Source organism: Lepisosteus platostomus, chromosome 3 (assembly GCF_059453375.1).
Source record: "Lepisosteus platostomus isolate fLepPlt1 chromosome 3, fLepPlt1.hap1, whole genome shotgun sequence".
Classification (NCBI taxonomy): domain Eukaryota; kingdom Metazoa; phylum Chordata; class Actinopteri; order Semionotiformes; family Lepisosteidae; genus Lepisosteus; species Lepisosteus platostomus.
The window spans coordinates 13,090,914-13,112,554 of NC_142613.1; the positions used below are offsets into that span (position 1 = coordinate 13,090,914).

The window sequence follows — 21,641 nt, forward strand, 5'->3', positions numbered from 1 at the left end:
CAACGGGTACACAGTGTCTTCTGACACTATTACTGAGACACAGGGATCCATGCACAGTGGAACTGTGGAAAGTCCTGTGAAAGTACAGTGGAACTACCGCAGAAAAATAGGTTTCAGTGAGAATCTGTATAAAGTAGTCAGACTACTGCAGAATAAAACGGGTTAAAAAGGGGATCTGTGTGAAGTACAGTCGAACTACTGCAGAAAAAACAGTTTACAGCGAGGGGCTACGGCACAGTACTGATAATGTTACGCTAAACGTTGCACTAACATCAAAACAATTCGCATCCACTTTGCGTCTGGGCAGGGGCAACATTGACAGTGACCTGTTTCTGGACTGGACAGCAAACTGCTACATCTGGTTCTTCCTGTTTACAACCGTTTTTTGTGCAATATATGCCAGAGGCTTGTGCAATACGTTTATATTTATATTTATATTTATATTGTGCAATTCAATTTTTGTGAACTTTTGTGTCTTGTATGTTCTGGACTGTGAGTAACTCTTCTTGGTGCACTGCTCACTGTACTGATTGTATTGCGTGTATTGTATCATTCGTTACACTGTTGCTGTGTTGTCTGTGTTAAGCTGCTGTTGCACTGCGATGTCCCTCACGGGATCAATGAGGTATCTATCCAAAACGTGTTATAATAAGGGTTAGTGTCAAAGGTACCGGAAAGTTGTGAAGTTGTGAAACGAGGTTAAAGTAAGAGTGTAGAAGAGTAAGAGCCTCGTGTTACAAGGTGAGGTTGATTTCAGGATACAATACGAGATTAGAGTAACATTTACAGCTTAATATACCGTTTAGCGACGGAGAGCCTCATAACGAGTAGACCCACCCACGATGAAATACAGCACCACTATAGTCACACTAAGAGACTATAATACATGCACAACTTTATTGTTATTCACTTATTTTCATAATTTCTTTCCCTACATTTTTAAAATGGTCATTTTCGAAGCTCTTTCCGTAGACACGGTACTTAGATCCGGTACACGGTAAGAGATTAGCACATTGAACATTGAAGGCGCACACAGAACCGGTTGGACTGCAGCGCCTCAAGCTCCGTCTCAAGGATATGCCAAGCACGTACAATGGCGTGACGTACTACGTCACCAGATGTCGTGCTGTTGCCATGGTGAGGCTTGCTCCGCTTGGGAGATGAAGCGGGCTGATGTCATCAAATTGCGTTGCAGAAGAAGACGGTTTTTCTGTTGAGTTTAAGGATAAAGAAACGGTAATGCAGTAAAGCTTATTTTGATTTAAATAATTAACGAAAAAGCGCTGTTTGGTTAAAAAGCGTTTACAAATAGGGAGCGATTCCTCTTTATATTGATTCTGACTCCTGTTGTTTTGCTAATTTTATGTCGCCAAAAAGTTAACATGTTCTGGCCGCAAGTTCGGTAAAATGTCACGCGTTTTCTGAGAGGCGTGTATTTTAAAACGTTATAGATTAATGACCACTGATATGATGGCTGTTAACCTTTATGTGCAGTGACAGAGCCTCGCATCATTTTTAAATTTCATTCGTCGATGTCTGTGTCTTGTCCACAGTCAACCGGCTCTCCTGTCCGGTTGGTCGCTGGTCGTCTGCAAATGATACCGTGCCGGTTGCAGTGTGTTTCGGCGGTTTCACTTTCGTGCACAAGAAACGTGAAAAAAATCGTCTGTGGGGGTGTGCGGAACAGGACTGATGTCAATTTCACCTTTTAAATCCCACATCTCTTTTCAAAGCAATTGCAGTTCTTACTGATAACAAATATCACGTATCGTATTTGCTGCGGTCTCCCATGACTCATTCTGGAGTCAGTATTGTACTGTTACTGTTCTGAGGCCACCTGGGTGAGTTTATAGTTGTTCGTGTCTAAGACAGAAGAGAGTTATAAACTGCGAGTCTCGCATACAGGTATAAACTGAATTATACGACTGTTCCTATTATAACTATTACTGCTACTAAAATGATTATGTATCATTAGTAAGGGTGGTAACATCCATTTAAAAACAATTACTGTCAGAATTAAAGTATAACGTTAGAATACGCCTGAGGTATAAAACATAAGAACATAAAGTTTACAAACTACAGGAGGTCACCCCAGACTCTCTCCCTATCTGTGTGTCTCATGGAGAGCAAGCTGGGGTATGCAAAAAGATAATTTCTAATGCAAGAAATTGTAGAGGGTTAATAAAGTGATGTTATTATTATTAATAATGTGGCCTGTTTGGTAGTGAGTGACGGATTGATCCAAGGATCTCATCCAGCTGTTTATTGAAAGAAGGTATCGGTTTCAACCACATGGCTGAGCAGCTTGTTCCACTCTCCCACCACCCTTTGCGTAAAGTGTGTCCTGTGCTCAGCTTGAAATCCATAATACTACTTTATAAACCTTCAGTAATCAAGCCATAAAAATGAAACGCATCCAGAACAGTCTCTACAATGTTTTCTGTGTCTTTAGATTTTTTTAGCCGGTATCATTTGACACCACATTTAGTCTGATTTAGTACAACATGCCTGATGTGTTATCTTGTCTGTTACTTGAATATTTTCTTTTTATAGCTGTGCCCCGACTGGCACTTCAGCGTGGGAGTATGTCTGAGCCAGTCAAAGCATGGCCACGTGTGTCCGGGGATATGTGTGTGTCAGATTGTCACTGTGTGATCCTGAACCTGGGGTCTCTCCACTATACAGGGCAGCAGCCAGGGTTTGTGGCATCCCCCACTTACTTAAATTAGTGCATTTATCTTCAAAGGTTAGCCATTCACAGTATTATGTGGAAATCGGGCATGTTGTAAATATTAACACATTACTTTCAGGGCTCAGAAGGACTTGTGTTTTGTCTGTATGATAGCAGAAAGAAGAATTGCAGGCCCAAGTCTCAGAAAGATCTCCTGGCACTGCTCGTGCCTTAAGCTCGGGAATGATGCAGGAATTGTAGCTGGGGATTTCAGGCCATGCCCTGATAGTGGATTTTCTCTGGCTTTGTCCCGAGCAGTGGGACGATGTGTGAAGGCCCATCACGGATCTCTGGACCGATCCCTCCCGATCCCACCCTCTTCCCTGAGTTTTACAGACGTCCGGCCTCTGGTAAGACACTATCTAGTCCAGTCTTGGGGACTTGAGTGACCGTCTACTCACATCGGATTCGCCTGAGTCTGTGTGCTTCCCTAGTTCATGTGTGGCCGTCCCATAATTCATCAGTCATTAAACATCTTTCTGTGCCTCCATCCTCCTCCTCTTCCTCAACCTCTTTTTCTTGACTTAGCTCACTCACATTGGAATATGCAGTAATTGGTTATTACACCTGTACTTATGCGAACTGTGGTTATAATCTCTGTGTTTCTCTTGCTCTCTGTTGACAGCGCGAGGCAGGCTAGAGGGGAATGACCTGAAGTTGACCTTTCTGTCCGGCCCTCTAGCCCCTGACCCTTCGCTGCACCCTGGCTGCTACAGCGCACGCCCCCCTCCTCCCCCCCGAGTGCACCCCAACGCCATGCACATCCTCGAGAGGGGTCAGCGAGGGGTCGTTGGAAATCTGCTGCAGCTGGAAGGGGTCTCTCTGCACCCAGATCCCCCAAAACACAGTAAATAAACTCCCTCCCTCTGATATCCTGTTTATCAGATCTGACACACTTGTCAAAGTGTTGGAAGCCCCGATTCGTGTGAATGGTCAGCGTCAGAGGCTTGAGGAGCAGGAGAAGTATTCCCATCACGATCCCTAACCCCCTAACCAGAACAATCCCCAGATCTCACTTCCTCTTGGAAATACAGGTTAACTGATATGCTGGCCCTACAAATCTTAATCATCATCGCAAATAAAAATGATCTTGCTGGAAGAATGGGATGTGATTGGGCTGGAAATATTTCCTGACTTTGAGGAATATGTGCTGCAGGCTGTCCTTGCTTTTCAGAATGGGATGCCGTATAATCGGGTGGGGTTTTCCAATATTTTGATTATTGAGTGTATATATTGTTATAGAAGGAGTTATGGAAACAAGTAAGCGTCTAATGCAAATTGTACAGTACGAGTTAATAGCAGGTGCCACAGTAGCGCAGTGGTTCTTCCAGGGTTCATGTGGGCTTCCTCTGGGTGCTCTGGTTTCCTCATGCTGCATGCAAAGACATGCTGGCGAGTTTGCCTGGCCCTGGTGTGAGTGTGTGCGTGTCTGTGTATGTGTGCCCTGCGATGGACTGGCGTCCTGCCCAGGGTGTATCTTGCCTCCATAGAAAATGGAAGAATGGATGGATGAGTTAATAGCAGAGTCTGTGTAAAAACGAATTGTCATCTGGTACGGTTTTATATTGGGATTGTGCTGTCTTAATCATTTCTGTTTCAAAACAATTGGAGGGCCGGCGTCGCACTGCAATGAGTGTTTCAGGCCGGGTATAGAAGTGCTTCGTACTTTCAGTCCTAAATCCCGAGCCCACGTGTGCGTTCTGTGGTGTCCTCAGAGAAGGAGCCGCGGGATCACGGCAAGGAGAACGTGCGGCGACTGCGCGAGATCCAGCGCCGCTGCCGGGAGCGAGAGGCCGAGAAGGAGGGCGCCCGGCCTGTGCCCGTCAAGGCGCTGTGGAGGTCCCCAAAATACGAGGCAGTGCCGTCCAAGGTCATGACCCAGCTGCAGGTGAGGCTGGTGGTGCAGGACAGCACTGTTGGTTAACAGAAGCTTGGGGGCTCGGAAACTCCCAGAGAAACTCCCTGCTCCAGGGACTGCTCAGCTCAATATGGCGGCGCTCTGTACCGGCCACTTAACAGGGCAACGATTCTTCTGTCACTCTCTGCGAAATGGACATTTCACATTTCATCCCCGTCTTTCCCAGGAGACGACGCCCCCCAAGAGGTCCGAGTGCCAGAACTTCCTGAAGGCTCACTCGCGCTGTGGAAGTGCAGGAGCCCCACGGCGCAGCCCCTCCCCTGGGCCCCCCACCCTTGACGCGGATGCTGAGGTTAGGGAGGGGGAGGCAGGGCCTGGAGAACAGAGAGGAGGGCCGCGGAGTGTCTTCTTTTTCTGTGTATCTATCCCTTTGTGTGCAGGGGTCTGCTTCACAGTCGGATCCACTCCTGGTTTTACCAGCTGCAGGCTCTTGTACAAACTGAAGCAGATAAAGCAAATATGTGCATTTTGTAAATGATTTTACTTATGTCGAATTTCAGTTATGATCAGCTGCACATTCTGCATTTCCGATGAGAGAGGAATGTGCTCACTCACTGGTCTTGGCCTCCTGGTGCACTGTGAGCTACATAGTGTTTTTCTGGAGGGGTGATTGCAGGGGCACTACATTTCTCACTGCCAGCCCCCAGGTTTCTGGGAGGACCCAGAGATCACAATTCTTTGCAAGCTGCGGTTACCGGCCGAATGCCAGCAGCACCTAGCCAACTGTGAGTTCCGGTCTCACTTGGCTTATGACAGACTAGGCCGGAGAAGACTGCGAGATGAGGCTCAGCTGTGCCTCCAGCAGGTGCTTGTAATGGGTGAGCCACTCAGGGGCCTATAGAGTATGAACATTTTAACTCCAGGCTCCTGCCTATTCAAATAGAGACAAAGAATGTAAATAATTTTCCAGCACCTAGCATGGGGCGTGTGTACAAAACTTACAGCTAGCAGAACAGGCAGTGGATCAAACCTTCTGATCTTGATGGTACACCCCTGTAGTGTTTTTAGATGTAGGTGGTATTGTTAATTAATGTATTTATTATATTATGTGTATTATATGCCTTTAGGAACATATGGCCTGGTTGTTCAGTACTTCAGATTAGTTTGAGCTGCTTTCCTGCTTGTCTGTGTGTGTGTTCAGATGCAGGTGCGCGGCAGGACGGTGGACTTTGTGAGGCACAACGCGCGTGCGGCGACCCAGGCCTGCCTGCGGCGCTCCCGCTCCCTGCAGGCGCTGAACCAAACCCTGGAGCAGCAGAGGAAAGAGAGGGAGGAGTACGACAGCCATCAGCGAGGACACATCCCGCAGTAGTGAGTCACTGGACCCCTCCGTCTCCGAGACGCTCGACCTGCGAGTACTGTTCCTGTAAAGCAGCCACCCCCAGACCTTCTCCCATTCCTTCTCAGCTTCTCTCTCTTCTTCAGTCTGCAGGAGCGGAAGGAGAAGTGGCGCCGGGAGGCCGAGGAGAGGCGGAGGAATGCGCCTGACCCCTCGGTTCCCCTGGGACACACACAGCTGCCAGAGAAAGAGAGGCAGGAGACCCTGGATTCCCTCAAACAGAGTATGATCCCTCCCAAACCTCACTACTGTACACTAGGACTCCCTCAGAGTGAGACAGCCCCTCTCACCTCACTGTACTGAACACTAGGACTCCCTCAGAGTGAGACAACCCCTCTCACCTCACTACTGTACACTAGGACTCCCTCAGAGTGAGACAACCCCTCTCACCTTACTGTACTGAACACTAGGACTCCCTCAGAGTGAGACAGCCCCTCTCACCTCACTACTGTACACTAGGACTCCCTCAGCGTGAGACAACCCCTCTCCCCTTACTGTACTGAACACTAGGACTCCCTCAGAGTGAGACAGCCCCTCTCACCTCACTACTGTACACTAGGACTCCCTCAGAGTGAGACAACCCCTCTCCCCTTACTGTACTGAACACTAGGACTCCCTCAGAGTGAGACAGCCCCTCTCACCTCACTGTACTGAACACTAGGACTCCCTCAGAGTGAGACAGCCCCTCTCACCTCACTGTACTGAACACTAGGACTCCCTCAGAGTGAGACAACCCCTCTCACCTTACTGTACTGAACACTAGGACTCCCTCAGAGTGAGACAACCCCTCTCACCTTACTGTACTGAACACTAGGACTCCCTCAGAGAGAGACAACCCCTCTCACCTCACTGTACTGAACACTAGGACTCCCTCAGAGAGAGACAACCCCTCTCACCTTACTGTACTGAACACTAGGACTCCCTCAGAGAGAGACAGCCCCTCTCACCTTACTGTACTGAACACTAGGACTCCCTCAGAGAGAGACAGCCCCTCTCACCTCACTGTACTGAACACTAGGACTCCCTCAGAGTGAGACAACCCCTCTCACCTTACTGTACTGAACACTAGGACTCCCTCAGAGTGAGACAACCCCTCTCACCTTACTGTACTGAACACTAGGACTCCCTCAGAGAGAGACAACCCCTCTCACCTCACTGTACTGAACACTAGGACTCCCTCAGAGAGAGACAGCCCCTCTCACCTTACTGTACTGAACACTAGGACTCCCTCAGAGAGAGACAGCCCCTCTCACCTTACTGTACTGAACACTAGGACTCCCTCAGAGAGAGACAACCCCTCTCACCTCACTGTACTGAACACTAGGGCCCCCTCACTGAGAACTGAATTAATCTAGCAGACTAGATTCATCTGACAGACTGGAGAGTCACTTACTCCACATATATGTAGCTATTAGACGCAATGCTTGGATCAATAAGCTACTATCACACTTACAGTATAAATGGCACTCTGTCTTATGGTTTTGCAGTAGTTACCACTGTCAGAGTGACCTGTAATGATGATGTACGTTTTCTCTCTTGTCCTCTCCTTCCTATCTGTCCCTTTTCTGTTGCTCTTTAAATGTTCTCTTCTACGTTCTCTCTCCTCCCTTCACTCTCTCCCTCTGTAAACGTGCGCTTCATTCTCCCACACTGGCTCTGTTCACTTCCTTCCTGCTCTCTTGCCCATCTGCCCTCTGCAGCTCAGCGCTCTCTTGTGAAGGAGCTGCTGTCTCTCCCAGTGCGTGCCGACACCCTCAGTGTGCAGACACGGCGCACCGAGCTCGACAGGAAGCTGTCCGAGGTGGAGGAAGCCATCAAAATCTTCTCTCGGCCCAAAGTCTACATCCGGGTTGACACCTAATCCTGGGAGGGCAGGAGAGACCAGGAGACCCCGATGTCGGTATACTCAGGATAAAGCTGGGCAGGCAGCTCTACTGGGTCTTTGTGCCCAGGGGGCACCCCAAAACATGAAAGAGCAGGACATTTACTGGGTGAATAATATATTTACAAGTTTGTGTAAATTAACTATTGGCAGAAATTGGTTTAAAAGTGTGGATTTGATTAAAAAATGCCAGCAAACAGGTGGCGATGAGAACCCCAGAATTCCTCTCGAAAAGCCTAGTGAAATTGGCAAGACTCACCCAGCAACACCCTTGTTATCAAGGCAGTGTGTGTAATGGAAATGTCCTCAAGAGCAGGAAGGATATACGGTTACATTTTCCTACCTGTTACTACAGCAGTTTAAGAAGCACATATTTAACACCCTATATGGTGTTCTGGATATGGAGAAGATACAGATAACACGAATCATATTTAGCACCCTGTAAGATTTCTTGCTGTAAAGAGTGAGGTCAGTCTCACTTCATTTTCTAAATATGTTTTACTTTTACTCCCAGTATGGCCTTTGACCCCTTTGCAAAAGCAAGTGTGTCTGTGGATGTGTAGTTTTTATTTTGAAATAATTTCCAAATATACACAACATTAAGCATTATTCACAGTTCAGATGTGAACTGTAGTCACGGTTATCCTGTATATATCCATTTTATTAGCAAAGTATAACTGGAAGTATTTTTAAGCGCATTATTGTATAAAAACTATATACAGTAAATACTGTACATGAACCCACACAGTTGAAATGCTATTAAAAGGCTGTTGTATGTTTCCATTAACATGTTGTCTGGAGCCCTGCTGTTTACAGGCTTTTCAAGGTGTTTGGTGGAATACGAATTCATTTTCAGCACTGGAAACAAAGTGTGTGATTTTGTGTGATACTGTTTGTGTGGGAATGATCTTATGTTCACCCTGTTGTCATCTTACTTTGTTCAACGTGTGTGGTGAAAAGGGAGGCTTCTCTTGTCATAGCGTAATACAATTTACAACGTCCTGCATTCTTCTGTCACTGTAAATATGAGATTTTCTTTAACGTTGTAAAGATAATGATCTTTCAAGTATTTGTGTACAAGATTTATATTTATATATTTGGGTAAGTATTTGTAGCCTTGCAAGTACATTGCATCAAATTAACGTCCGTTAATAAATTATACATGTTTGATTTGTGGGAAATCTTGATTTCTCAAACTTTCCAATATGTCAGTTCTGTCTGTGCTTGAGCATAGTGGTTATGTCATGCAGAAGCTTCATTCACTTTCAATTCAACACTTTAATCTGCTTTTCTTGTTCAGTATTTACTCGTTTAAGAACTTTTACTTTGTTCTTTATGTCCTCAATCTCTTTATACACAAAATCCATGGATTTTTTAAGACCTTCAATTCCAACTGTATTAAATCTAGTCATTTCCTTCAGCGCTGCCATGCTCTTTGCCCTCATGTTAAAGATGTCGTCAGCTAGCGGACAATACTACTATTTTTCTTAAGAATTGTAAAGAGGTCTCTAAAGCAATTGAGGTTTTAAATGTGTTCTCATCAGTCTCAGGATTGTCTTTGAATATTGACAAATGTGAACTGTTTTCTCTTAAGGATTTTAAGTTAGATGCAATAGTTAATATACCTGTAAAGAAAGTGTTTAATTATCTGGGTATTATAATCTGTAAAGACCAAGATGAAATATGTAAATTGAACTTTGTATATGCTTCGCTTTCAATGAAACAAATAAGTTTGACAAACGTATATAACTTTATTTGGAAGAATATACCTCACCTAAAAGTCAAGGTGGCCCGAATGTTATGGACTTTTATACGTCAAATATAACATTTAAAATTGGATTAGGAATTATATTAATAATATAATATATGGAATCTTTTTCAAAATATTTTTTCAGAATGTTGGTGATCTTGATTTTTTGTTAAAATGTAACTTTGATATAAAAAATCCCAATTAAGTTATCTAATTTTCATAAACAGGTATTATCTCGGACTTTAATTTTTCACTGCATACATATTTGGAATAATAAAGACATTAAGCATAAAAATAAAAGCTTTTTTTTTTTTTACAGACCTGGTATAACAACAACATTTATTTAGTGGCTCAAGTGTTGAACGAAGATGGTAGATTGTTTACTTATCCTGAATTCCTGGAAAGATTTCAGTTTCCTGTTACCCCTAAGGAATATGCAATCATTTTTTATGCTATTCCAGACGTTGTAGTGAAGGTGTTAAAAGGAAACCAAAACTCTATTAGGATTGACTTCCTTTCTGGTTTTACAACTGATTTATTCTCGGATGGGGTGGAAATAAAGGATAAGAAATGTAATAATAACCATATAAGGTAACTTTGTAAACACAATTTCATCCCTCCTTGTTTATCTTTTTGGAATACAATGTTTGAAAATGGAAATCAATTTGGACAACTCCTGATAGATATTGTATTACACATAAAGTTAAAGAGATATCGTTTAAAATTGTTCACAAGTTTTATCCAGTTAAATTAGTAGTCTCTAATTTTAAGCATGAGCGGGATGGTTTGTGTGTGTTTTCATCGGGCTGAAGGGGAGTCTTTGGTGCATTTATCTGTTAGGTGTATGTTTGTGAAGTTGTTTCTAATGGATTTGCAGAGTTTTGTTTGCAGGCATTTAAAGGTGTTTTTCAGATTTAAGGATTTTGATATTTTGTTGTACTGTGTAAGGACATTTGGAAAAAGAGCATTTATAATAGATTTACTAGTCATTCAGGGTAAATTTCATATTCATAAATCACAATGGTCCAATAATACTCCCTTTTTTAGTACTTTTGAGATGGAGTTGAAACATAATTTAAATTTTATAAAATTTTGAAAAAATGCTAAAGGAAGGAAAACGTGATATACTGCATGTAAAAAATATAATGTGGTCACATAAATAATTTACCTAATTATCTCTGTCAGTTAATTGTTTTTTCTGTTTATGTGTTTTTTTTTTCTCTTATCCTCTTATCTGTTTCTGCTCCTGTAGTTGTATTTGTTTTTGTACATTCTTTTTACATTTAATAGACATTTTTAAAAAATGGATACGTCGGGGCTGCGTCATGTCGTCATCATCGTGCGCTGCTGCGTGGCGTCTGCACCGATTTGTGTGTCCATTGTCTGAGCTGGTGGGCAGAGCCGTGTTGGTCCTCAGTTTAGATCCCGTTTACCTGTTTTTAAACCGATTACCGCCCAGTTAGTAGAGAGAGAAGGATTTCTTAACTTTCTCGTCAAGATGAGCAAAAGGAAGGCCCCGCAAGAAAGCCTAAATGAGGGAATCACCGACTTTCTCATAGGTATGAGTTCGTCGAGCGCACTGTTGACTACATTTTAATAATTTTAAGGGCTGTCACAGTGTTAATGCTGTCCGTCTCATAAGAAGATTACGCATGAACATTCTGAATCCACTGTCCATTTTAACTGTCTTTTTACAGTACAGTACGTAACGTAGTATTTTATCATAAATGACAGCTTGAAGTATTTGCTGGATAGATCGAGGGTGGCTTTGTTTTTGCCTGGGTCGCATTGGAGTTTAATCCATCTTAAATATATTAAAGAATGGTAATTGTCGGCACTGTTTATATTTAAATAAACCCAATATTCGTGATAATGTAGTGATTATTTGGTCATGTTCCACGGTAAAAGTTAGTGGTGCACAATCGCCAGTAGTCGGGGTAAAATTAGACAGGGCCATTTCTGTCGGCCAGGGATCGTGTTTCCCGCTGTAGTTACTCCGTTTAAATAGCTCTTAAGATAACTTTCTAGAGTTCCGAAAGAATATTGTGTGCAGGTCTCGGCTGTATGTGTTATCGCTGAAATAAAATACCCTGTTTTCACGAAATCCTCTTTAAAGCTGATAAAAACGTAATGCGAACACTTTTCTTTAAAGAGACGTATTCCTTGTCCTGATTGGCTGATAAAATTATTGTTGGCCAATCAGAAAGCAGCTCGGCAAAGATCCCTAAGTATCAGTCTTTTTGTCTTAAAAATTAGTATCATTTCCTCAATTAACTATTACTGTGAATATTCCAGATATTAAATTAACATAAATATACAAATTTGTGCATGTGCACATCTGTTTTAAAGTACAGTGATCAGCATGACATAATTGTCTATATTTTTTAAAACTGGAATCATAATTTGTATTTTTCCCTTTTCCATCACTCTGCCTTCTTCCCTTTCCTCTCCCCCTTTCTCGCTAGAGCTGGCCAATTATGAAAGGAATGTGAACAGAGCGATCCACAAGTACAATGCCTACAGGTGAGAACTGAGAGGAGCAGCTGTACTGCTCCATGAGACACACTGAGGGGAGCAGTTGGTTTGGATTGTGGTCTGTTGGAGAGCTGGGGGGTCAGTTAGATGGCTTTTGGCTTGGTGCTGTAAGATGAAGCTGTGTGGCTGGTTCGGGGTCAGTTGGGATATAGTAGGTCCAGGTGGGCGTTTGGGTGGTTTATAGTCTGTTGGGGTGTGTCTGGCCAGTGGGGTATTAATTATCATGCCCTCTGCCTTCCCCAGGAAAGCTGCCTCCGTCATTTCCAAATATCCCCAGAAGATCAAGAGTGGCAGCGAGGCCAAGAAGCTGGTGAGAGCCTGCCTCGGCTTGCCTCCTCTCCCTCGCCTCTCTCTTCTCTCTCCCCCCTGGCTCTGTTACCCCCTGCCTTCTGTTTGCGCTGTCCTCCTTGCTCGTGAGCGACTGACAGCGCCCTGTGCGCGCGTGTGCTTGTGTTCGGTGGCAGGAGGGCGTGGGCACGAAGATCGCGGAGAAGATCGACGAGTTCCTGGCCACGGGGAAGCTGCGCAAACTGGAGAAGGTGAGAGGGAGAGAGGGGGGCCCCTCACCCCCCACGCTGAGCACCCCCTCTTATGTCTTGTTACATACCCACCCAGCGTGGAGTCACCAGGCGTGTCTTTAGGAGAGCTCAGGCCTTCCCACAAGATTCTGGCACTGTCTGGACCAGCAGGGGTAATTCTCACAGCGGCAGACTGTGCAGATGTGCTCTTTGTAAACCCACAAACACGACTGTGCAACTGTGATGATGATGATTTCCATGAGCGCTGACCATCTCTAGCGCTCCCCTGTACTTGCGCAGCACCTGGGTCTTCTCTCATTGTGACATTATTTTTCTAATAATAATGAGGTTAGCCCAGTGGAGTAGGGTCTAGAAATGAAGCCTTGCACCTCCTGAGTAGGATTCTGGCCTTTGGTGGCTGTATGTGTGGAGTTTGCATGTTCACCCCATGGCTGTCGAGGGCAGGCTCATCAGAGACTCTGAATCCTCCGGTCGGAGGGCTGGACCGCTGGTCCCCATGAGGAAGGCGGCGCAGCTCCCCACCTTACTACACGCTTATGACCAGAGACTGCGGTGGCCTTCTCTCCCGATGGTCACAGGAGCACATTGGCTGGGATGTTGAAGCATCGCGGTCCCATTCCCTCGTTAATCCCTGCTCACCTTTTCCAGATCCGTAGTGACGACACCAGCACCTCCATTAACTTCCTCACCAGAGTGACGGGAATCGGGTACGTGTGATCTGTCTGCCTCTTTCTACATTGTTCTCTCCCCCAGATTCTTTCACATCTCTTCCGACATCCAGGGAGGGACAAGGAGTTGCGATTATTAGTAAATCTACTAATCTTACTCATTTATTTGGCTGGTGCTGTTAACCAGAGCCCACCTACATGTTTACCCATTTACACAGCTGGGTGTTTGGCTGGAACAGACTCCAGTTGCTCAGGGGTGCAGCAGTAGTGTCTCATCTGATATTTGAACACACACCCCTACAGCTGCAGTCCAGAAGCCTGACCACTGCTGCACAGTGCTGCCTGAAGCAAACAGGCTCACCCAGGATTTGAACCTAAGACCTCTCCCACCCTAAATAAGAATCAAGATGGTCAGTGAGACTGTCCTGGCTATCCAGGTCTGCCTGTGTCCAGTTTCTATGGCCAGGCTGTGGTCACTGAGCTTGTCCTCTCTGGGTATCCAGGTCTGCCTGTGTCCAGTTTCTATGGCCAGGCTGTGGACACTGAGCCTGTCCTCTCTGGGTATCCAGGTCTGCCTGTGTGCAGTTTCTATGGCCAGGCTGTGGTCACTGAGCCTGAACTTTGTCAGGGTCTAATTAGTCTTTTTCTCTCTCACCTTGGTGTGTTTTGTGTTTTAGGGCCAATAACATTCCAGTTTCTTTTCTCTCTGTTCGCTCTCTGTCTGTTTCTCCAGGCCAGCGGCGGCGCGCAAGTTAGTGGCCGAGGGAGTTAAGACCCTGGACGGTTAGTTTGTCTACATTAACAGTTGGCCATGGCCATGTGTATGTGAGCCACCACAGTCATACTCATTCACACCTGTACTAATGACACTCCTATCTCCTCATGTAGAGCTTCCAGTGCACACCTTCGTCATTAGATCATTAGGGGGCGATGTGTCCATCCACAGCTTCAACGTACACCCCACCTCCCCCCATCATCTCCTTTTTTGTCAACAAAAGCTTCATTCAGACATTTAGAAATTCAGCTGTAACACTCCTGTCTGTCATGGACAGATCTGGGGGGTATTTTAAGAAACCTCGTCTGTCTCATCCAGAACTTTCAATCTTGCCTTTTTTTACCATGCAGATCTGAGGGAAAATGAACACAAGCTCAACCACCATCAGCGGATTGGTCTGAGGTAAGTCAGTTTTTGATTGTCTTCGCTTGCCTGAACATTGCAGTGGATGAGCTGTGCAGTAGTCATGTTGTCATGCACTTACTCATTCTGAGCAGCAGAGGGAGTCCTCCCCCACCTCCCCAGTTCTTAGAAATGCCCTCCCTCAGTGTTCCCCATTCCTGATCCCAGAGTACCCCAGTGTCTTGGTTTGGCTCATCATACTCTCAAATTTAAGGTGTTTTAAAACCGTTTCATTTCTTAAATAGTAAGGCGTTAGCTTAGTTTCAGTGACTTGCTGGATTTGGACCAAGTGGCCTTTACTGGGAGGGTTCAACATGGTCATTCTCACCTGTGTGTTCACATCGTGACTGGAAAACTATAGGGGAGCAACAAGCAAGTCAAAAAAGGGACACAATACCTCTCGGAATTAAAGGTTTTTTGTAAGTCTTGAGAGTAGAATATTCTATCACTTAGTTGGCTCTGTTAAGGTTCAAGTAGACTTAACTGAATAATGAACAGGTTTGCACACAAGAGATAGGTGCTCCAGGGTCGGGAATCGCTGCACTAGAGTTTGAGTGACAGAGAAAACCACCTGGACAAGGAAAAGAGAGAGCAGCCTCCACCTTCTGCAGTGCAGTGCACCAGTCCTGCTGTAAGGCTGCAGTGTCCCAGCAGGTGGCGCCAGTGCTCCTGAACCCCACCTTGCCTTGCAGGTATTTTGAGGACTTTGAGAAGAGGATCCCTCGGTCTGAGATGCTGAAGATGGAGGTCAGTGCTGAGGCCACATGTCCTATTAGAAATATAAATCATGGAGGGAGTATAGTGGTGGTGATCGTTTTTTGTATCCAAAGCGATTTATCTTTGACAGCAGAATGGTAATAAAAGTAGAAGTGATGTTGCGATTGCTGTCTGAGCTCAGATTATTTAAAGTTCCTCATTAGGTGAATGTGCACAGTTATGGTAGTATGTAGGGTGCTAGTATCTGAGTTGTTTTGCATGTTTAAACCCCCACAGTTATGTGTAAAAGTGTCAGAGCATGTACAGCAGTGCGAGATGCAGAGCCCAGAGTGGTGTGTGTGTTTTCACAGGCTCTGATCCTGCAGGAGCTCGAGAAGCTCAGCCCAGACTACATTGGCACCATCTGTGGCAGCTTCAGGAGGGGTGAGTGTGCTGCCTCCCCCTCTGTCCCTCTGTCCCTCCGCCTCCCCCTCTGTCCCTCTGTCCCTCCGCCTCCCCCTCTGTCCCTCTGTGTCTGTGTGTGTTGGTGGGCAGTGTGTGTATCACCTCTGCGTCAGTATCTTGACCCTCTGTGTGTTGCCACCCCAGGAGCTGAGTCCAGTGGGGATATTGACATCCTGCTGACCCACCCCGAATACACCTCCACCTCTCCCAAACAGGTGAGCCCTTCGCTGTGCTCAGGTCAGGGGGGTCAGCCGCTCTTTGAGGGGTTCTCTTGTGCTTGTGTCTTTCTCTCTCTCTCTCGTTCGCCTCCTCTTTCTCCCCGGAAGGCCTGTCTTTGTTTCAGAGAAAGAGGGCTCCGCTCTTTGATCTCCGCGCGGGGAGGAGGGGCGGGGGGGCTTCAGTGGGATGCAGTAATTACTAGGTGAAGGAATCAAAGAGAGGATAAGGATGGGTGAATGAATTAGCCCAGGCAAACCGGGCAGATCAGGCCCTGCTGATGTCTCTGTGTTTCCAGCCCAAGCTCCTGCAAGCAGCAGTGGAACACCTGGAGTCTCTGGGCTTCGTCACAGACACCCTGTCCATGGGGGACACCAAGTTCATGGTGAGGCTCTGGGGCGTGCCTGTGCAACCGCATCCTGACTCCTGTCAGTGCCAGAACCTGTACTGTCAGCACACACTGCAGCAACTTCAGAGCTAAAGCAGCTACTGGAGTATGGAGTCTACACACTGTAGTGTCTGTACTGTATTTCCTGGAGTGTGGTGTACACACTGTAGTGTCTGTACTGTATTTCCTGGAGTGTGAAGTCTAAACACTGTAGTGTCTGTACTGTATTTCCTGGAGTGTGGAGTCTACACACTGTAGTGTCTGTACTGTACTTCCTGGAGTGAGGAGTCTACACACTGTAGTGTCTGTACTGTATTTCCTGGAGTGTGGAGTCTACACACTGTAGTGTCTGTACTGTATTTCCTGGAGTGTGGAGTCTACACACTGTAGTGTCTGTACTGTATTTCCTGGAGTGTGGTGTACACACTGTAGTGTCTGTACTGTATTTCCTGGAGTGAGGAGTGTACACACTGTAGTGTCTGTACTGTATTTCCTGGAGTGTGGTGTACACACTGTAGTGTCTGTACTGTATTTCCTGGAGTGAGGATACTAAACACTGTAGTGTCTGTACTGTACTTCCTGGAGTGTGGAGTCTACACACTGTAGTGTCTGTACTGTACTTCCTGGAGTGAGGAGTCTACACACTGTAGTGTCTGTACTGTATTTCCTGGAGTGTGGTGTACACACTGTAGTGTCTGTACTGTATTTCCTGGAGTGTGGAGTCTACACACTGTAGTGTCTGTACTGTATTTCCTGGAGTGAGGAGTCTACACACTGTAGTGTCTGTACTGTATTTCCTGGAGTGTGGTGTACACACTGTAGTGTCTGTACTGTATTTCCTGGAGTGTGGAGTCTACACACTGTAGTGTCTGTACTGTATTTCCTGGAGTGTGGAGTCTACACACTGTAGTGTCTGTACTGTATTTCCTGGAGTGTGGAGTCTACACACTGTAGTGTCTGTACTGTATTTCCTGGAGTGTGGAGTCTACACACTGTAGTGTCTGTACTGTATTTCCTGGAGTGTGGTGTACACACTGTAGTGTCTGTACTGTATTTCCTGGAGTGAGGAGTGTACACACTGTAGTGTCTGTACTGTACTTCCTGGAGTGTGGAGTCTACACACTGTAGTGTCTGTACTGTATTTCCTGGAGTGTGGAGTCTACACACTGTAGTGTCTGTACTGTATTTCCTGGAGTGTGGAGTCTACACACTGTAGTGTCTGTACTGTATTTCCTGGAGTGTGGTGTACACACTGTAGTGTCTGTACTGTATTTCCTGGAGTGAGGAGTGTACACACTGTAGTGTCTGTACTGTATTTCCTGGAGTGAGGAGTCTACACACTGTAGTGTCTGTACTGTATTTCCTGGAGTGTGGAGTCTACACACTGTAGTGTCTGTACTGTATTTCCTGGAGTGTGGTGTACACACTGTAGTGTCTGTACTGTATTTCCTGGAGTGAGGATACTAAACACTGTAGTGTCTGTACTGTATTTCCTGGAGTGTGGTGTACACACTGTAGTGTCTGTACTGTATTTCCTGGAGTGTGGAGTCTACACACTGTAGTGTCTGTACTGTACTTCCTGGAGTGAGGATACTAAACACTGTAGTGTCTGTACTGTATTTCCTGGAGTGTGGTGTACACACTGTAGTGTCTGTACTGTATTTCCTGGAGTGTGGTGTACACACTGTAGTGTCTGTACTGTATTTCCTGGAGTGTGGAGTGTACACACTGTAGTGTCTGTACTGTATTTCCTGGAGTGTGGAGTCTACACACTGTAGTGTCTGTACTGTATTTCCTGGAGTGTGGAGTGTACACACTGTAGTGTCTGTACTGTATTTCCTGGAGTGAGGAGTCTACACACTGTAGTGTCCAGCTGTACTACAGGACTGTGTTTCCCGGAGGGAGGAGTGTATGTGCTGAATTTACTCTTCCTGTCTTTGCCAGGGGGTGTGTCAGCTGGACGATGATGAGGATGGCTCGGACTACCCCCACCGGCGTATTGACATCAGGTGAGTCCCAGCGCCCCGTCCCAGGCTGGGGTGGCGACTGTTTTAGTGTCTCCGCCCTTCTGCCAGAGTGGATCTGTGCTGAAGCTGCTAACGTCCCTGTCTCTATTTCTTTCTCCTTCCCTCCTCTTCACCTCCTGCTGTCTCCCATCGCCTCTTTTCCCTCTCGCATCTCTCTCTCCCCTTGTCCTCATCGGCCGGCCCGCTGCTTTGTCTTCCTCCTGTCTCTCCCTGCAGGCTCATTCCGAAGGACCAGTATTACTGCGGGGTGCTGTACTTCACTGGCAGCGACATCTTCAATAAGAACATGCGGGCCCACGCCCTGGAGATGGGCTTCACCCTGAACGAGTACACCATCCGGCCCGTGGGGGTGACAGGTTCGTCTCTCCTTTCCAGTGAGGGCTGCAGGATTGGGACCCGCTCTCCCCAGACCAGCCTCTTCGCACTCAAGGCTCCACATTTCAGTTGGACTTACCTTTATCTCCTGGGTCCTAAAGACAGATCTGCGGCAGCCATGGCAATCAGATGGGCTCCACTGATACTGTCCTCAAGGCCCAGAGGGATGAATAGGGGGAGGGAATACACCTTGGGTGACTATCTGACTCAGTGACCACAGCCTGGCCATAGAAACTGGACACAGGCAGACCTGGATACCCAGAGAGGACAGGCTCAGTGACCACAGCCTGGCCATAGAAACTGGACACAGGCAGACCTGGATACCCAGAGAGGACAGGCTCAGTGTCCACAGCCTGGCCATAGAAACTGGACACAGGCAGACCTTAATACCCAGAGAGGACAGACTCAGTGACCACAGCCTGGCCATAGAAACTGGACACAGACAGACCTGGATACCCAGAGAGGACAGGCTCAGTGACTACAGCCTGGCCATAGAAACTGGACACACACAGACCTGGATACCCAGAGAGGACAGGCTCAGTGTCCACAGCCTGGCCATAGAAACTGGACACAGGCAGACCTGGATACCCAGAGAGGACAGGCTCAGTGCCCACAGCCTGGCCATAGAAACTGGACACAGGCAGACCTGGATACCCAGAGAGGACAGGCTCAGTGACCACAGCCTGGCCATAGAAACTGGACACAGGCAGACCTGGATACCCAGAGAGGACAGGCTCAGTGCCCACAGCCTGGCCATAGAAACTGGACACAGGCAGACCTGGATACCCAGAGAGGACAGGCTCAGTGTCCACAGCCTGGCCATAGAAACTGGACACATAGAGACCTAGGTACACAGAGAAGACAGGCTCAGTGACCACAGCCTGGCCAGAGAAACTGGACACAGACAGACCTGGATACCCAGAGAGGACAGTCTCAGTGTCCACAGCCTGGCCATAGAAACTGGACACAGGCAGACCTGGATACCCAGAGAGGACAGGCTCAGTGACCACAGCCTGGCCAGAGAAACTGGACACAGACAGACCTGGATACCCAGAGAGGACAGTCTCAGTGACCACAGCCTGGCCATAGAAACTGGACACAGGCAGACCTGGATACCCAGAGAGGACAGGCTCAGTGACCACAGCCTGGCCAGAGAAACTGGACACAGACAGACCTGGATACCCAGAAAGAAAGAAGGGCAGGGAAAGAGATGGAGGGAGGGAGATGAGGATCTGGATCGTTGCTGATCTGTGTTCTCTGTGATCAAATCAGAGATGGGAAGCTGTGTCAGGTTAATACTACACTCAAAATCAGAAGAAAGGGGAAAAAGCACAAGGTATCATCTGTGCTGCACACACCTGCATAGGTGCTTTTTCTTCTTTCTTTCTCCTTTTCAAGAACTGACCTGTTCAGACTGTAGATGATGTTCTGTCAGTGGATGGCCATGTGCCCTCATTCTCTCCCTCTCCTCTCCTAGGCATAGCTGGAGAGGCTCTCCCGGTGGAGAGCGAAAAGGACATCTTCGATTACATCCAGTGGAAATACCGGGAGCCCAAGGACCGCAGCGAGTGACGCAGAGAGAGCCAGAGCCCGCAGCACCGCTGTGTGTGTGTCTCCGTCTCTCTGCTGTTCTCAGCGCGGGTGTGCAGCTCGGCGCTCCGGAGCTTTTACTTCTGGTGCTGTGTTTTTAAAATGAGTTTTAAAGGGCTGGATCGCAGATCCTGTTTCATGTATGTAAAGGAGGCCTCAGCCTTGCTCTGTACAGGCGTTTATCCTGAGTGGAGAATATTCACCAGTACAGGACAGAGGCAGAAGCACATGTGTGTCCTTTGTATTTAATATTTAACTTCAGTGTCTATGAAAAGCTACCAGGTTGCATCTGCATGACTGGTAAGAACATCGATATTTAGAATTTATTTGCGTTCTTGAGCAGTTTTCACTGTATATAAATTGATTATAAAGCAAGAATCATGAAAGTGAAATGTGTTGTGACAGTTTGCCACGTCATCTGCTGGCAGGTACCCATCATGCACGTTGTCTCGCATGACCTGGATCAAAGCAGACTGGACAGCCCTGGTCCTGGAGGATCAGTGTGTCTGCAGGTGAAAACAGGCCGGTCTCTTAAAAGCATCAGCACCTGCGATGCTGAGAAGCTAATAATTGGGCCCAGCTAAGGAGTTAATTGGTTGTTAATAACCGTTGGAGTGAAAACCTGCAGACACCCTGATCCTCCAGGACCAGGACTGTCCAGTCTGCTTTGATCCAGGTCATACGAGACAACATGCATGATGGGTACCTGCAAGCAGATGACTGCCCGTCCCTAGTCTAGAGCCCGACTGGGTTAGCCCTCTTAAAGGTGTGTCGTTAAAGCCAGCCGAACACTTTAAGTATGGACCCGGTCCGCAGTGTCAGTGTGGATTCATGCAATTAATGCCCTTTCAGTAAGAGCGAACTCTTGTATTTAGATCATCATTTAGATTTATCAGAGAGGTTTATCCCATATCACATATAGGTGACCTACTTCATCCACCACTGAACTCCAGCCCCACTTCGCAGAAGATCAGTTGAATCAGGGGGAAGACTGGGGAAATCATAGTGGTCAGACCCAGAGTGGAACTCAGCCTCCTGGGATTAACACTCCTGTTCTTCTGAATAGTGCCCTGTAATTAAGCAGTAAGGTCATCTGAAAGATGTAACCTCCATCGACACAATGTCCCTGGGTACTGTACTGGGGCAGTGTACCAGGGTAATGGGTTGGAAATTCTGGTCCAGAGGGAAAAACCCCAGTTACTGGACCATCACCACCACTTCAAAACACCCAGTTTGAATCCATTTAACGTGATGCGGACTCGGACGTCACCTAAGCAGTAATTACAGCTGTTGGGAAATGTATTGAAAACCAGAGTCCTAATAAAACAGGTGCTGTGCCAGAGTC

The 21,641-nt window shown here is 46.6% G+C and overlaps 2 protein-coding genes across 5 annotated transcripts; both read left to right on the forward strand.

The window, feature by feature from the left end:
* The first annotated feature begins 1,118 nt into the window (after positions 1-1,118).
* On the forward strand, positions 1,119-10,191 carry enkd1 (enkurin domain containing 1). Of its 4 annotated transcripts, XM_088624562.1 has the most exons (9): positions 1,217-1,236; positions 2,554-2,698; positions 2,990-3,081; positions 3,357-3,578; positions 4,447-4,619; positions 4,816-4,941; positions 5,791-5,960; positions 6,075-6,211; positions 7,689-10,191. In XM_088624562.1, exons 2-9 carry the CDS (start codon positions 2,586-2,588, stop codon positions 7,847-7,849), a joined length of 1,194 nt encoding a protein of 397 aa, XP_088480688.1. In that variant the 5' UTR covers positions 1,217-1,236; positions 2,554-2,585; the 3' UTR covers positions 7,850-10,191. The 4 variants fall into 4 exon arrangements, with proteins under 4 accessions (XP_088480689.1, XP_088480688.1, XP_088480691.1 ...); XM_088624563.1 differs by lacking the exon at positions 2,554-2,698 and having other exon boundaries at positions 1,119-1,236; XM_088624565.1 differs by lacking the exons at positions 1,217-1,236; positions 2,554-2,698 and adding an exon at positions 1,293-1,905.
* A 751-nt stretch (positions 10,192-10,942) lies between these two features.
* On the forward strand, positions 10,943-21,638 carry polb (polymerase (DNA directed), beta). The gene is made up of 14 exons (XM_088624566.1): positions 10,943-11,179; positions 12,086-12,143; positions 12,399-12,465; positions 12,620-12,694; positions 13,343-13,401; positions 14,096-14,145; positions 14,488-14,539; positions 15,232-15,286; positions 15,607-15,679; positions 15,845-15,915; positions 16,215-16,301; positions 18,249-18,313; positions 18,548-18,687; positions 20,184-21,638. The coding sequence occupies exons 1-14, from the start codon at positions 11,119-11,121 to the stop codon at positions 20,276-20,278; spliced, it is 1,008 nt and encodes a 335-aa protein (XP_088480692.1). The 5' UTR covers positions 10,943-11,118; the 3' UTR covers positions 20,279-21,638.
* Positions 21,639-21,641: the final 3 nt, after the last annotated feature.

Excerpts from the sequence above, each read along its gene's own strand:
- enkd1 (XM_088624561.1), top strand. The coding sequence starts at position 2,505 with ATGCCTGATGTGTTATCTTGTCTGTTACTTGAATATTTTCTTTTTATA. Across the intron at positions 2,699-2,989 it reads TATACAGGGCAGCAGCCAGG|TGGGACGATGTGTGAAGGCC; the intron begins GTTTGTGGCATC and ends TGTCCCGAGCAG. Across the intron at positions 4,942-5,790 it reads CCCTTGACGCGGATGCTGAG|ATGCAGGTGCGCGGCAGGAC; the intron begins GTTAGGGAGGGG and ends GTGTGTGTTCAG.
- polb (XM_088624566.1), top strand. The coding sequence starts at position 11,119 with ATGAGCAAAAGGAAGGCCCCGCAAGAAAGCCTAAATGAGGGAATCACC. Across the intron at positions 13,402-14,095 it reads ACCAGAGTGACGGGAATCGG|GCCAGCGGCGGCGCGCAAGT; the intron begins GTACGTGTGATC and ends CTGTTTCTCCAG. Across the intron at positions 18,688-20,183 it reads CCGGCCCGTGGGGGTGACAG|GCATAGCTGGAGAGGCTCTC; the intron begins GTTCGTCTCTCC and ends CTCCTCTCCTAG.